This window comes from Vulpes vulpes, chromosome 13 (assembly GCF_048418805.1).
Source record: "Vulpes vulpes isolate BD-2025 chromosome 13, VulVul3, whole genome shotgun sequence".
NCBI classification, from domain to species: domain Eukaryota; kingdom Metazoa; phylum Chordata; class Mammalia; order Carnivora; family Canidae; genus Vulpes; species Vulpes vulpes.
Window position 1 is genome coordinate 6,300,372 of NC_132792.1, and position 14,762 is coordinate 6,315,133.

General features: G+C 53.5%; 1 protein-coding gene and 1 long non-coding RNA gene across 7 annotated transcripts in view; one reads left to right on the forward strand and one right to left on the reverse strand.

The window, feature by feature from the left end:
* The first annotated feature begins 3,114 nt into the window (after positions 1-3,114).
* ZFAT (zinc finger and AT-hook domain containing) overlaps positions 3,115-14,762 on the forward strand; it is a 189,375-nt gene continuing 177,727 nt past the window's right edge. The window contains exons 1-2 of one of the 6 annotated variants that reach the window (XM_025993483.2): positions 3,115-3,294; positions 9,217-9,473. In XM_025993483.2, coding sequence (XP_025849268.2) covers positions 9,464-9,473 — 10 coding nt within the window. In that variant the 5' untranslated portion in view covers positions 3,115-3,294; positions 9,217-9,463. Of the gene's footprint in view, positions 3,295-9,216; positions 9,474-9,635; positions 9,777-9,826; positions 10,217-10,337; positions 10,700-14,762 lie in introns of those variants that run through there. The other 5 variants (XM_072733877.1, XM_072733882.1, XM_072733881.1 and 2 more) reach the window with 5 other exon arrangements.
* On the reverse strand, positions 6,122-10,146 carry LOC140595128 (uncharacterized). The gene is made up of 3 exons (XR_011996500.1): positions 9,737-10,146; positions 9,564-9,636; positions 6,122-8,401 (listed from the first exon to the last, which is right to left on the reverse strand). It is a non-coding gene; the product is annotated as an uncharacterized lncRNA (long non-coding RNA).

Genomic DNA, 14,762 nt, shown 5'->3' on the forward strand with positions numbered 1-14,762 from the left:
CTGGCATAGGATTCGACACCAGGTGATGCCCGGCGGATGTGACCCCCTGACTCCTAAGGATGGACGGTGACCACAGTCAGGTTATAAGTGAGTTTGTGAGCAGCCCTGTGGTGCATCGTCTTGGACGGCTTGAGAGGCACCTCCTCCAGGTCAGACTTTGTTTTGTAGCAATTGGCAACATTTGAGATTCTCGGCCACTTTTTTTTTTTTTAAGATTTTATTTATTTATTCACGAGAGACTCACAGAGAGAGGCAGAGACAGAGGCAGAGGGAGAAGCAGGCTCCCTGCGGGGAGCCCGATGCGGGACTCGATCCCAGGACCCCAGGGTCACGCCCTGAGCCAAAGGCAGATGCTCAACCACTGAGCCCCCAGCACCCCCCAGGTGCCGTCTCCACCACTTTTCTTTCAAGGTAACTGGTTTTCCGTCTGCATCTCTCTCCAAGCCAGTTACCGCAGGAGCTCCATAAATATGCTCCAACGAGAAGTTTCCGTGGTCCATCCTCTACGACAGGTGGAAACAGGCATTTGTAGAGCTGTTCCTTGTGCACGAGGTTAGGGAGGTGACCATCCCAAGTCTCCTGTGACCTACGCCCTCCCCTCAGTACAATGAAGGGGCAGTCAAGGGGAGACCTCACATTGGGGTCAGCCACGGGGACACCCCAGCAGGCAATCAGGAAGGCGGGAGGAGAGGTAGGTCTGGGCATTTATTCTGATCTCCGCCTCTGCTAAGGAGGGTTGGTGATGGTCCCTGCCTGAGGCCCCAGCTGTCAGAGGACTTCCCCTAGGTGCACTCCCCTGGCTCTGGGTTCCTGGCTACTCCCTCCCCTGTGCCCGCAGGCTTGCGGGGCTGCAGGCCTGAAGACTTTCCCTGTTTTTCTTGAACTACCTTCAACCCTGCCCCCATCCTTGTAAAGAGTCCCTTTAGTAGACTCTCTCCTTAAACCGCCCAGTTTGCGGGGCTCTCTGGTTCCTGCGGGGGGCCTGAGAGCTGTGGGCCTGCAGAGCAGCACTTAGCTCCCGCTGAATCCCTGTTACTCTAGGAGCTGAGGGCAGGTTCATGCCTGGCCTCCAGGGTCCGAGCCTCCTGGGGGGCGGTGGGGCAGGCTGCAACAGCAGGGGTTCATTCCTTCTCAGTTCTGGTGGTGGAAGTCCCAGGATCAAGGTGTCGGAGGTGGAGGTGCGGTTGGGTTGGTTTCCTTCTGGGGCTGCTCTCCCTGGCTTGTAGATGGCATCGTCTCCTCCCGGTAGCTTCTCCTGGTCCCCCTCCGTGGGTGTCTGTGTCTTAGTCTCCTTTCAAAGACACCAGTCCTACGGGACTGGGCCCCCCCTTGCCCCTGCCAAGATGACATCATGTCACCCTGATTTCCTCCAAAAAGACCTGTCTCCAAATACAGTCCCATTCTGAGGTCCTTGGGGGTTAGGGCTTCAACATATGAATTTTGGGGAGGACACAATTCAGCCCATGAAAAGCTGTAAGGGGCCAGGGAGGGTGTCCGTGCAGCTCCGTGTCTCCAGGCGCGCAATCTGGCTGTGCTGTCTTAAACCAGCCCCTTCCCGAAGCTTCCTCGAAGCTTCCTCATCCGTAAGGTGAGAGGGGGCTCTCAGCTTGTCAGTCACCCAGAGGGGACAGGGGGACATCATGCTCTCCTCCTGTTTGCCTTTTGGGCCCAGTTGGGCTCCATCTCGGGATCCCAGCACCTGTCTCAACAGTCTCAGCTGCTGGTCACAAGGGAGATGGCCAGGGGAGAGCTTGTGCCTGTGTCATCTTTCGCCTTTGCCTGGGGCTATGGAGGGACGACCCCCAACAGCCACCTGAATGTTAGTGGCCAAGGAGAGTTACCTCTGAGTGTAATGGGGTGGCCTCTGCTCCTTCCGTTCTTGCCTCCTGTCACCACCAGGTATCCTAGGTCCGGTTTGCTGTTTCTTCCCTCCTGCGCCTTGGCCTCAGGCCGTTCCTTCTGCTTGGAGCAATGTCCTTTCTGAACACTTCTGGCACCTGGTGGGCACCCCATCAATGCGTTAGCAGTGAATAAATGACCTGACCTTTTTTTACTTTTTTTTTCCATAATGAATTCCTCCCAAGTGTTTCTCAGCATCCTGACAGTTCTTTTATTTCCTTACATCACATTGTCAGTTGCTATCAAGCGAGTTAGCCATGTGGGCTCAGATCATCCTGGGTTTGGGGGGGCAGGTGTACAGAGGTGAGTCAGGTATAGCACAACAGGTAAGAGCCCTGGAAAAGGACTGTGAGAGTCCCTAAGCCTGCCTGGGGAATAAGGGAAGGCTTCCCAGAGCAGGGACATTTGGTCAGGGTTTTGAAGGATGTACAGGAGTCCAACAGGCAGAGAAACGTGGGGAAAATATTCTTGACATGTACAAAGGCTGAGAGTTGGAAAAAGGCCTGGCATCTTTTGGTGCTGGATGAGGTGAAAGTGTGTCCGGTTCGACATGAAGCCGACTTGTGCTGCATGCACGCAGGGAGTGGACCAGAACTTCCGTCCCTCCCCTCCGGGGCCTCCTCTTCCCCCAGCCCTGTGAGCTTTTGGTTTGGGCTGAGAAGGCACAGAGGAGAATTTTAGAGAATGTTCTTAAAACGGGAGTCTCCTGCCTCCTGTCTCGCCAGCATCAGTGACTGAGGCGAGGCCGAAGGCTGGCAGGGCCCGTGTGGGCACTTGACCTTGAGGTCACCATCAGCAGGAAGGCAGCCCAGGGGCTGTGCAGCGAAACCGTGGGGACACGTGCTACGCCCTGCGGCCCATCAAAGGCCAGCAGAGTGGAATGTGGCCTCTCACAGCAAAGATCTGGGCCAGGCTGCTCGGGGCATGACCGCTTACTCATCAGGCTTCAGCCCCACTGCTGCTCACGCCACGCTTCTGGCTAAACACACGACGCCCGCCCTGCCTGCCTCTCCTTGGGGCGGGCTCCTTGGGGACTCCCACGAATGACGGCCTCTCCCCACCAGACGCTCCTGGGCCCTCGTTCCCTGGACAAGTCTTCAGCCGTGGAAGGGTGCGATGGACGGGCTGCGTGGAAAGGTCTGGGCTATTCGTGAGGCCCTCTTCAAGTCCCCAGTCCTTAGCCCGTTTGTTCACTATTACCTCCCTGCCCTACAGGTTGGCGGTGAAGGCCGTGTGAGATGATGAACGTGACGGGTGCGGAAAACTCGAGAAGGTTGGACTCACGTCGTCATGTTCATGTGTTTGGCTTCATTTTCCCCTGTTTGGGCAGCAGCGAGAAGATGCCCCTCCACAGCAGCTGTCCCTGGTGATCATATTTCCTGGGCCTTGTGAAAGGTAAGCAAGAGAAGACCAACTAGGGGCCCCTGGTGGCTCAGTGGTTGAGCATCTGCCTTCAGTTCAGGGCGTGATCCTGGTGTCCTGGGATCGAGTCCCGCATCGGGCTCCCCACAGGGAGCCTGCTTCTCCCCCTGCCTGTGTCTTGCCTCTCTGTGTCTCTCATGAATAAATACATAAAATCTTAAAAACAAAAAATGCAGGGCTGCATGCAATATTTGACTCTGGGGTTCTTGGGGAAAGCCAGCTTCCTGCCACCTCCAATGTTCCCTGCCTGACTCCCCACCATGGTCGGCGCCTCCCTGGCTTGTCCTTCTTCGAAGCTCTTTGCTCCTCCTGCTGCTTTTACGGCGGCCCACTGATTTGTCTTCTCTGATCCACATTCCAGTCACCCCAAAGGCCTCCGCCAAGTGTCTTCTTTCTTCTTCAATAAGTCTCCTTTGGTTGAACGACAGCTTGGAGTCTATCCTGAGGTCTGTTGATCTCAATCCCCTTTCCCTTCTGAGGGGCAAGCTAAAGACTCTACCTTTTCCAAAATTGATGTGGGGGCGGGGATCTCAAACCCTTGAAACTGAAGTTCTAGCTTCTTGCAAGGCAAAGTCGGGCGATGTCTCCTGCCATCTATTTTTTTTTAAAGATTTTTTATTTATCTATTAGAGAGAGAGAATGAGCATGAGTGGGGGGAAGGGGCAGAGGGAGATGGAGAAGCAGACTCTGTGCCACATGGAGTAGCCAGCGTGACTCACGTGGCTGCCTTGGCTGGGGAGCGGCTCCACCCCGAATGCCCAGGACAGTGTCTTAGCCTTTGGGCTCCCGAGCCGCGTGGCCTCGTTGTGGCCTCATTGTTCCGTACTCTAGCTTGAGCTTGCCTACCGCATGGTGGCTGGCTTCCTGGTGGAGCGTCCCAAGAGGGCAAAACCCAGTGCGGAAGTGCTGGTCAAGGCTCCGTTGTGACTCATGGGTCAAAGCAAGTCATGAGGTCAATCCCAAAGTCAGTGTGTGCAGGGGGCCAAGCGTGCGATTGTAAGGAGGCGTGGCTCATTGGGGGCCACTGCTGTGGGACTCCCCACAGACACCTTTCCTTCCTGTTGGCCTTTATAAGGATGATTAAAACAAGGCATATCTCTGTGGCTCTGGGATCTGTCAGCTTAGCCCCAGGCGTTCCTTTCTACCAGGTCCTCCTCGCCTCTGCCCCCCAGACAGGACTCCGCAAAAACTGCCACCTCCTCGGCAAAGCCTTTCTGCACATGTGCCGCTGAGGGATGGTTGCATATTTCAAACTCCTCTGGGGCCTTTGTCATGCGTCAGTTATGACAAGTTTCAAAACAAGATTATGATCTTTTGGGGCGCCTGGGTGAGCATCTGCCTTTGGCTCAGAGCGTGATCCCGGAGACCTGGGATCGAGTCCCACGTCGGGCTCCCTGCAGGGAGCCTGCTTCTCCCTCTGCCTGTGTCTCTGCCTCTCTCTCTGTGTCTCTCATGAATAAATAAGTAAATAGATAAAATCTTAAAAACAAAAAACAAGATCACAATCTTTCATTGTTTGACGTGGGCCCCAGAAGCCTTCCAGTTAATCCCCGCTCCGCCACCACTGCCATTGAATGGACCCAGGGACTGAAATCCGGACCCTACGTCACACAGTGCGTTGGTGGCCGCGCCTGGGTCCGAATGCAGCTCCCCCGTACTCCGTCCAGCGTGCTCTTCTCTACTCCTGCGGCCGGGCGTTGCTGTGTCTTTCGTCCCCAGGTGGACCGAAGCTACTTGACCCAGCACAGCTCCTACGGTGTCAGGTGGCCACCGCGCTTCTGAACCGCTGCCTCATTCATCTCTCCAATCCCCTGATGTGGGATTAACACCTCGCTGCCCAGAGAAGGAAAGCGTAGCGCTAAGAAGTGACTTGTCCAAAGTCCTGCAGCTCCTGCGTCTTAGAACTAGGACCTATACTCAGAGCCGGGCCTTTCAAATCCCCTCCCTTCTTCTCTTCTCTGGAAAGCCATTCTCTGCACACGGACGAACAGTCAACTGTTTCAGAGAACATTCGGTGGAAACTGTCTCCCTGTGAGCCCAGATCCCCAGGCGCAGACATCCCCACAAAGCTGTCTGCTGCTTCCAGCTCCTTTCCTGTAATTTCAGAGATTTTCTGTGCGTGTATAATTGCATCCGTGGGTATCCTGTAGAAAGTGTTCACGCTCCACGCACTGTCCCGAACCCTGCTTTTCGCCCAGTGGTCTGTCTTAGAGCACATCCTTTATCTGTGTTTTTTTTTTTTTTTTTTAAGATTTTATTTATTTATTCATGAGAGACACAGAGGGAGAGGCAGAGACACAGGCAGAGGGAGAAGCAGGCTCCATGCAGGGGGGAGCCCAATGCGGGACTCGGTCCCAGGACCCCAGGATAACGCCCTGAGCCGAAAGCAAACGCTCAACCACTGAGCCTCCCAGGCGTCCCTATCTGTGCTTATAGATCAACCTTATTCTTTGAAACACATTTGGATGAGCCAGCCCTCTGGTCACAGCCACCCAGAGGCCTGTGCTTTTTCAAAATCTTTTTTTTTTTTTTCTATTCTAAACATCTAAGTGCTACTCCTACAATGGCCATAAAATAAATGTTCAGTTATGCACTGTTTCTCTTCCTCCTCTCTTGGGTTCATCCCCAATATTCACCCCGTCCCCAGCCCCCTCCCAACACTGCCTACCTGTTGATGGGGCCCCTGTGATGAGCCTAGGGCTCTGCTAGGCTCTGGCAGGCCCCCTGGTTCTCCTTGTTGCTGGAATCCAAGGCCACACACGCGCCTTCTTTTACATGGTCCAGTTACTACTGCTTGTTGTTGGTTTAAAGAATGTTTATTATACTTCTAAATCCATTAACTTTTTGGTAAACTATTCAAACGCAACTGATACAAACTTAAAATGTCACAGATCATATTTCCTTAAACATTTATGCAAATTACCGTTTGAGTGTAACTCTGCATCTAATGCTTCGAATATCCCAAAACCCCGAGAGTTTTTACTGTCCTCAAGAGCGTATTTGTAAAAATCATGACTATCGATTTGAACAATTTATTTGTTCTCGCAATAAAGCTTATTTTTGTACTTTCCCAGAATTGCAATATCAAACCCAAAAGAGAGAGATGATCTTCTTTGCAGGTAGACTGAAATAGCTTCAGGGTTATTGGTTGTTGGATTCTTCTTCTTCTTTTTTTTTTTTTAAGATTTTGTTTATTTATTCATGAGAGACACTGAGAGAGGGGGCAGAGACACAGGCAGAGGGAGAGGCAGGTTTCCTGCAGGGAGCCCGATGTGGGACTTGATCCCAGGACCCCAGGATCATGATCTGAGCTAAAGGCAGATGCTCAACCGTCGAGCCACCCAGGCTCCCATGACTGTTGGATTCTTAGTTGGAGCACAGGATCCTTCCAGGTGACTCAACTGGCAGCAGGCATTTGCTGATTGGGGCACCCTTGCTCAGATCAGGTTCAACTGCTGTGTCAATAGGACTTAAGAGCAAGTTCTTGTACAGTAAATCTCAGATACTTCACCTTCTACCTGTTTCCAGCGAACTGCATTACGCATCAGGAGCATTTCATTGTCACCGGCAGGGCTGTGTAGCAGCTGAGTCCGTCGGCGACTCTCCTAGCACATCTGGCGAATCCATTAACTTGCAACACCGTTCCTGAACCCTCTTTCTACCTGGTTATTTATGAGACCGCTGCTCTGGACCAGCCTTTCCCGGTTCTGTCTGGTACAGTGTCTAGAAATTTTTAACTTACTCACTGTACACTTTAACCTACTCTTCTCAACTTATACAGATATACCATCTCATAAACACGTCGAGAACTTTAAGTAGGAAAAGACCCCCCTACCCCCTTATACACCAAATTTATCCCCTTTCTAAAATGTTCCGTTTACCCTTTCTCTGAGTTATAATACACTTTGTAATTACACATAACAACGTCCCCCCCACTTTTTTTTTTTATCGTGAGAGATTCATGCCTTTCGTAGGTTCAACTTGTTCTCATAGATCACCAACCGGAGGCCTAGCTGTTCTTTGTGATGTGCAAGCTGTCACAACCTGGCGGGAGGGACCACCTGGTCTCAGCTGTCCACTGCCTTTCAGCAACAGCCCAGCACTTTTGCAGCATCCTGCTTTCCTGGTAGTAGCAAGATGTTTCAGGCTGCTCCAGTTTGCCCCTGCTCCCAAGCACAGACTCAGCTTCTTTGAAGGAGCCCTGGCTACTGCTAATGAAAAATACCATTGAGATCAATAGTTTGGGGCTGAGGGTACAAGCAGACCGTGATGGCCACGGGAAGGATAGAACTCAGAGAAGATGTTGCTCCTAAGGTCATAATTTTGTCCACAGTAAAACTGCTCATATCATTCTAGTATTACTATCCCCTTTTCTTTTATAAAATTTTAAATGGATTTTTCTCTACAGTGTGCCTATTTGGGGTTTTAGCACTCCACTCAGACTGTGATTATCCCCACCTCTTATTTTGTATTGCCCTGTGCCTTAAGGCCCATTATTTTGAGGTCACCGGTGTGAATCCTTTATCAAAACCTGCTTTCAAGAAAGTGTCTTATAAAATCATGTACAGGTTCTTTTTATGTAAATGCCTATTTGTCATGCAGCTATGAGATATAATCATAAAATTATTGACACGAATATATTCAATTACATAGAATATTTATCATAGAGCTAAGTAAAGTCATTTCGTGTTGCTAAACCTATCGACACAAATTCTTTGACGTGCTAGCCTCGAGGGGCTGATTGCCACCAAAGGGCCAGCTGGGAAGCTTGATTTTCTTGGGAACCATTGTGGAAGTAGGATGCCATTAATTATATAATTTTGAGCAATTTGTGTTTAATTCTACTAGTGTTTTTTCATTAATTGAGGGCATTTTGAGATATGACCGGCAAATGAAAAGAATAAAGATGTTCGCTGATTGAAAATGTGCCCATCACTCAGCAGAGTGATGGATGAGCCAGGGGTGGACTCATCACTCCATTTGCAGATCTGATCCCACAGAAAAGGGACTCTGTTGTTTCCATATGCCAGTGGCCAGGCCAGTTTTCAGTAATGATAAGTGTTCAGTGAATCTTCTTTGGCTAAGAGGAGGAAGAAAATGCCATGGGAATAATAGAGGAAATTGTAGCTGTCCAAATAATTAACTCAGGACCATCACCCATAATCCACAATTGCTTTTTTTTTTTTTTTTAAATCCGACGTTGTTAATATCGAGACAAATTTTAAATTGATTCATTTCCAAAATTCATTTTGGTCACAACATCCAGGAGCAATCCATCTGATAATCAATAGCTAACATTTATTGCTGCCGCAAGAAAGCAACCCAGCACAAAACCAATATTGTCAGCAACCAGAACAACTCTAATTTCCTGATAGAAATCGATTCGCAGCAAAATAGTGATTATTGTAAATATTTATAGTTCTGAAAGGAAAAGCTCATCAATGCAGCTTTTGGGGCCGTTCATTTCCTAACGAAATCTGTGATGGGCTCCACCTAGCTAGCCATCTGTTTGTGATGTAGGATGTGGTGGGTGTGTGGCAGGAACCCAATGACTACCTTGGACTTGGCTCTGTTGGGAGGCGCGGCAGGTAGTCTGGACACATCTCTGATGGTGCTTAACGGGAACACCAGGCATGGAGAGACTCCTTCCACACCTGGGTGGCTGCGTGACCTCCGCTGGCTCGCTGTGTGATCTAAAAAAGCCACACGACCTCTCTGAACATTCCTTTTCTCATCTTAGAAAAGAACGATAATCGCCGTCTGTCCAGTTTTACCTCCTAGTTGTCCTGCTGATGAAATGAAAGGATGGGGGGTGGGGAGGAGGAGGTATCTCGGAACATTTATGTGGTGGACTGTGCAAATGTCGTGTCTCATCATGACCCTTTATCTCCCAAGAACAGGATGAAGGAGCAAGAAGACACAAAGCCCCTGAGAAATTCAAGATGTGATCCTAAAGCTCCACGTCCATGGGCTTTTGCTGGGATACAGATGAGGATGGAACCGAATCAGTTCATGCAGCACTAACCCACTGTGCAGAGAGCTGGGCAACCAGCAGGAGCAAGACCCCGTCTGGCCTCTGTGCTCCTGGTCTAGCTGACGGGCAGAGGGCTGTGTAAACGCCGAAGTGCAACACTTGTGGGGAATGGGGCAAGGTAAGTATGAGCCAGAGGAGGCTGCTCCAGAGAAAAAGACCTGCTGCAGGCAACGATGAGCTTTAAACCCGTGTTTCCCAGACAGCTCACCTGAGGCTCCCCCTTTCACATCTCCTCCCCTTGTCTGTGCGCAGGTACCATTTCCTTGGAAGTCGACTTCATTCTTTAAAAAAAAAAACAACGTTAGGCGGGTGTGCTTAAAAAGAAAACTGTATTACTGGTATAGATGCAGAAACTCCCATCACTTGTAAACAAGAGACAACCTTAAAGATGCAAGCGACGCAAAAGTCATTAATTTATTCAGTAAGTGGCCGCCTGCCGGGCTCGGTTTCTGGTTTCTGGGCCGGCCGGGAGGGGATGGGGAGGATCAGGCCGGGCGCTAGCAGGCCCTAGGGCAGGGGCTCAGGCGGGCTCCTGCCCCCCCGGAGATGCGTGGAGCGGACCCCCTCCGCCTCGGAAAGGCAGGTCGGGGCCCGACGTGCCCAGCGCACACCCAGGCTGCAGAGCCGAGGCCGGCGCGTTGCAGGCACCAGCGGGCTGCGGCTGCACGCTCCGAGCATCCTTCCTCGGGGCACACGGCAGCCGCCCCGACGGACAACGCGGTAAACCGAGCCCGAGGGAAGCCAACTCGCCGTCCCGCACCGGGTCGTGAGCAGCGGCGGCGCTGGGACGCGACCGCGGGGCCGCCCCTGCACGTCCCGCCCGGTGGCTCCGCAGCGGGGGCGCCGAGGGCGCGCGGGCAGGTAGGTCAGCCCGCTCCCTGCAGCGAGCCGGAAGGGGCGGGGCGAGACTCCCAATCCCGCGACCCGCATTCCAGGCCTCGCGTTAGCTCCCTCCCAGGAGCCGCTCAAAATCCGGAGCGGCGGAGTCCGCGGAGCGGGACGCGCGGCCCGGCCGGCGGGCCTGAGCATGCGCACTGGCCCGCGCAGTCGGGACGCGCTCGGCGCTGGGGGAGGGGCACCCGGGGCTGACGTCCGCTACGCCGGCGTCAGCGCCCCGTGAAGAGGAGGGCGACGACTCCAGCCGCCATGTTGGATGCCGCAGATTCGCCATAACCTCGCCTCGGCTCTTTTCTTAAAAAAATAAAAATAAAAAGCGAAGCGTCGGCGGGGCGCCTCGGCTTCTCGGCCGGCGCGGAAGGGGGCCCGGAAGAGCCCGAGCCTTTTTTTTTTTTTTTCCCTTTCCCCTCCGCGGCGGGGGCGTTGCCATGGAGACGCGGGCGGCAGGTGAGCCGGGCCGGGGGTTGGGGGTGGGGGACGCGGTGGGGGTGGGGCGCGGCGCGGCGCGCGGGAAGCCGTTTCGAGTTCGGAGTCGGGGAGAAGCGCGCGGGCCGCCGGGCGGCGGAGGGATCCGCGGCCCGGGGCGGAGAGCGCGCGTCGGGCGGCGGCCTGCGCACGTCGGGCCGTGGGTGGTATCCCGCCGCCTCGGGGGGTTTATTTCCGAGAAGTCGCGAGAGCGCCGGCTCCGGAGGCGGCGCGGGGAGGCTGCGCGCGTGCGCCTGCGCATGCGCGTGCGCGGGGGCCGTTTCCAGGGCGACCGGGAGCGTCGCCGTCCCGGCGGGCGGGAGGTTCGAATCCCGGCCTCCCCGCCCGGGCGCCTCCGGCTCCTTCTCTGCGAATCCCGCGGACGGACCGGGTTCGGCGGGGCCGGCGGAGCAGGACAGCTTTGCGCGCCGTGGACGGGGCCCCAAACGCCGCGGGGTAGCTCCTCGTCGGGGGTCCTCTTCCTCACCCTCCAGAGTTCAGCCCAGAAGGCACCTCCTCCAGGCAGCCGTCCGTGGTTGCGCCGCCCAACCCGCCTCCCTGCAGGCTGGCCCGTAGCGGTCGGGCTTTCCGCGCAGCGCCCGGCCCGAGACCCCTGAGCTTGCGCCGGGGTCTGCTCACCCGGGGTCGGCACCGGCCGTGGGCGTTTGGCTGCTCGTGTCCCCCGCGCGGCTAAAGCGTGTGCGTGGTTTCCTGGCGAGGGGCAGAGGGTCGCGGTTCCAAAAGGTCCGAGCCGACGCCCCGAGAACCCGCGTCCTCCAGGTTGGGGTGAAACGCAGACTCGCGCCCCGGGAGTGGGGCTTGGGGGGATGAGGGAGCTGCGGCTCTGCTGCCTGCCCCGGGGACCTGCAGAAACCGCAGCGTGTGCAAGGGGCTCGCCCTCCACGGCTGCCCCCGGCCCCGAGCTCCGTGTGCCCAGCCTCACCCCGCCCTGGGTCAGGACCCCTGGACCGCAGCCTGCACGCCTTCTTACAAAGGACTCAAAGGACTGTCTGCTGTGCTGCACCCCCCCCCCCCCCCCCAGTTGTGCTGATGCACAGAGCGAGCTGCCCTCCTCCCCTCTTTGGGACTTAACAGCTTTAGAAAAGAAACCCGGGCATTTGTTGCTTCAATTTCCAGCTGAAATAAATGAGACATCACGTATCTTCTATATTTATTTATTTGTTTGTTTATTTATTTATTTATTTATTTTTAAGATTTTATTTACTTATCCATGAGGAACAGAAACAGGCTCCCTGCAGGGTCGCTGAATGCGCAGGACTGGACCCCAGGACCCCGGGGCGAAGGCAGGCCTCCGACCGCTGAGCCACCCAGGCGTCCTCCAAGAGATCATGTTTTTCTAAACATTGTTATTTGTCAACCTGTGATTGGCTTATTTCTGAAAAGAGCTTCCTGTTTGGCTCTGTCGTTAGGTTGATTTTGGGGGAAGAAGTGCAAGACGTGATGGCAGGTTGGATGGAGTTGCCTGTGGTGTGTGGGGCCCCGGTCTTGGGTGGTGAGCTTGGCTGCCGTGGTCATCGCAGTAAATTGGAGATGTTGCCACCCGGCTCCCCCCTCGGCCTTTCCGGTTTACCTGGTGCAGCGACCTCTGTTCCTCCTCTGGCCCAGCCTTATGGTTTACAGAACAACTCCTCAGGGATAGCTGTCCCGGGCACTGAGAAGGGCACTTGACTTGACGGCATGAGCACTGGGTGTTATACTGTATGTTGGCAAATCGAACTCCAATAAGAAAATACACCAAAAAAAAAAAAAAAAAGAATTAAGTTTCTGCCTGGGGCAAGGGCAATCAAGAATTAGGTGTATTGAAAAGACTCTCCTTTAATTGCATTTCTTTTTATAGGTAGTTTCCTACCTGCTGCCTCTGAAAACCTCCCCATCAAGCTGGGCCGATTTAATTATGTAGAGGGGACTTAGCCTAGAGTGAAGTTTTCTCTTGTTCTCAGCTGTTTATCCTGTTAAAATTTCACTGTCTTTGAAATTTCTCAAGGGCAGGTGTCAACTTTAGGGGCCGGGACAATGGGGAGGGTGAAGAGAACACGTGCTCTGGGTCTCGGAGATCTGCCAATCGCCTGACTCTTGAAACCCCTGTTGCTTCACTCCAGTCTGCAAAAGGAGACCTAATCCTATTGCCTGCTCCAGGCCCGGTGGCACTGGTGTTTGTCCCTTCCTCACCCAGACCTGGTCTCTCCGCTGTAAAGCCTAATGCATCGTCATCTACTTGCTACTTGAAAACATTCGTGGTTAGAACGGTGCCGTGGACTTTAATTTTTTATTTTATTTTTAATTTTTATTTATTTTTTTTCAAGATTTTTTTTGCGCCCCCCCCCTCCCCGCCCCCCCCCCCCCCCAGGCGGCTGGGGCGGAGCGGGCTTTTTTTCAATATTTTATTTATTCATGAGAGACAGAGAGAGAGGGAAAGGCAGAGACACAGGCAGGGGGAGAAGCAGGCTCCTTGCAGGGAGCCCGACGTGGGACTCAATCCCAAGTCTCCAGGATCAGGCCCTGCGCTGAAGGCCGCACTAAACCCCTGAGCGGTGCAGGCTGCCCAGACTTTAATGTCTTGGGGGGGGGGGGGCAGCAAAAAAGTAATCCAGGAGCAAAGCAAGCAGACATATTAAACGTTTATTACAGATTTAAAGTTGCGTCTCTTTTTGTCAGGGAACGCAAAATATATAGGTAATCGAGTTGGTTTGTAAAAAGATTATGCTTGATGTATTAATGTAAAAAGGGTTTTAAATTCGGTGACAGACTTTTCTTTGTTCTTTTAAGTCTTGTAGCACATGGAGCTGCAAAGTGGTGAAGTCTGGAGTCTGCTGCCGTTGTGTCCCACGCTGGGGCTGTGCCCAGGCAGGACGGTCAGGGTGGGGACCTGGCTTTGCTGGGGGGCCTCGGGGGCCTTGGGGGACCCGCTCAGCCGTGGCACCTGGAAACTAGGAGCAGCAGGCTTCGGCAGCAGCATTCTGGAAATGGGGGTCTCACGTTTCCTGGCATCCCAGAGGGCTTGCGAGGCAGCCCCTTGGCTTCTCTGCTACCAGGTCTTTTCTTTAGGGGCCACTATCACTTCTCTGCCCCTTGGCACCTTTTCTTTTCCTTACTTCCCCCCCACACCCCCAAGCTGATTTCCCAGTTTGCCCAGGTGTTTGTGCCAAACTTTGTTCCAGGAGCTGGAAACATCAAGTCAAATAGGACACGCTCTTGCCTCCTGAGGCTCTGACACGGTCCTAGCAGTGGAAAACCCCCTCCCTCAGGAGAAAGTGCCAGGTGCTGTGATGCAAGTGAGCCCCGAGAATTAGGGCTTCAGGAGGGGTGCAGCTAGCCCAGCCAGGGGATTCCCGGAGGGCTTCCTGAAGGAGGAGGTGCCCGAACTGGAAGAGTGAGGGGAGGTGCCCTGCAGAGGGTCGGTGGTACCTCGGCACAGGTGTGAGCAGCCACCGGTGTGTTCTATGGGCCGCGGTGAGCGCTGGGGCTGGAGGCAGGGGTGGGGTGCTGGTGTTTCCAACAGCAGAAAGCTATTTGGGACTTTCTTGTGCAAACTTTGAACACTGAGAGGCTAACAGGGCCTGCCAGTTTGCCTCAGCAGCTGCCTGGAGACAGTTTCTTTGAGGTGTAATAATCTGTAGTGAAATGCACAGACCACAAGTGTAGGGTTTGAACACCCGTATTCCCCACACCCTATTACCCACACCCCAATGATACAGAACTTTATCCTCACCCTGGAAAGTTCTCTCTTGCCACTTCCCACCCCATTCCTGCCCCTCACCCCAAGCAGCCACTGGTCTGAGTAATGTCACCATAGGCACTGTTTTTTGTAGAACATCAGAATTCTTTGGTGTCTGGTTTCTTTCACTCATCATAGAGGCCCCGAGATCCGGGTTTGTGTTTCTTTTATTTTCTAATGGCATTCCATTGTATGGATGTTTATATGGTAAACATCTGAGCTTATTTCCTTTTTGGTTATTGTGAAGAAAGCTGACATGACCATTCTTGTAGGGTTTTTCTTGTAGGCCTTTATTTGGATCCCTTTTGG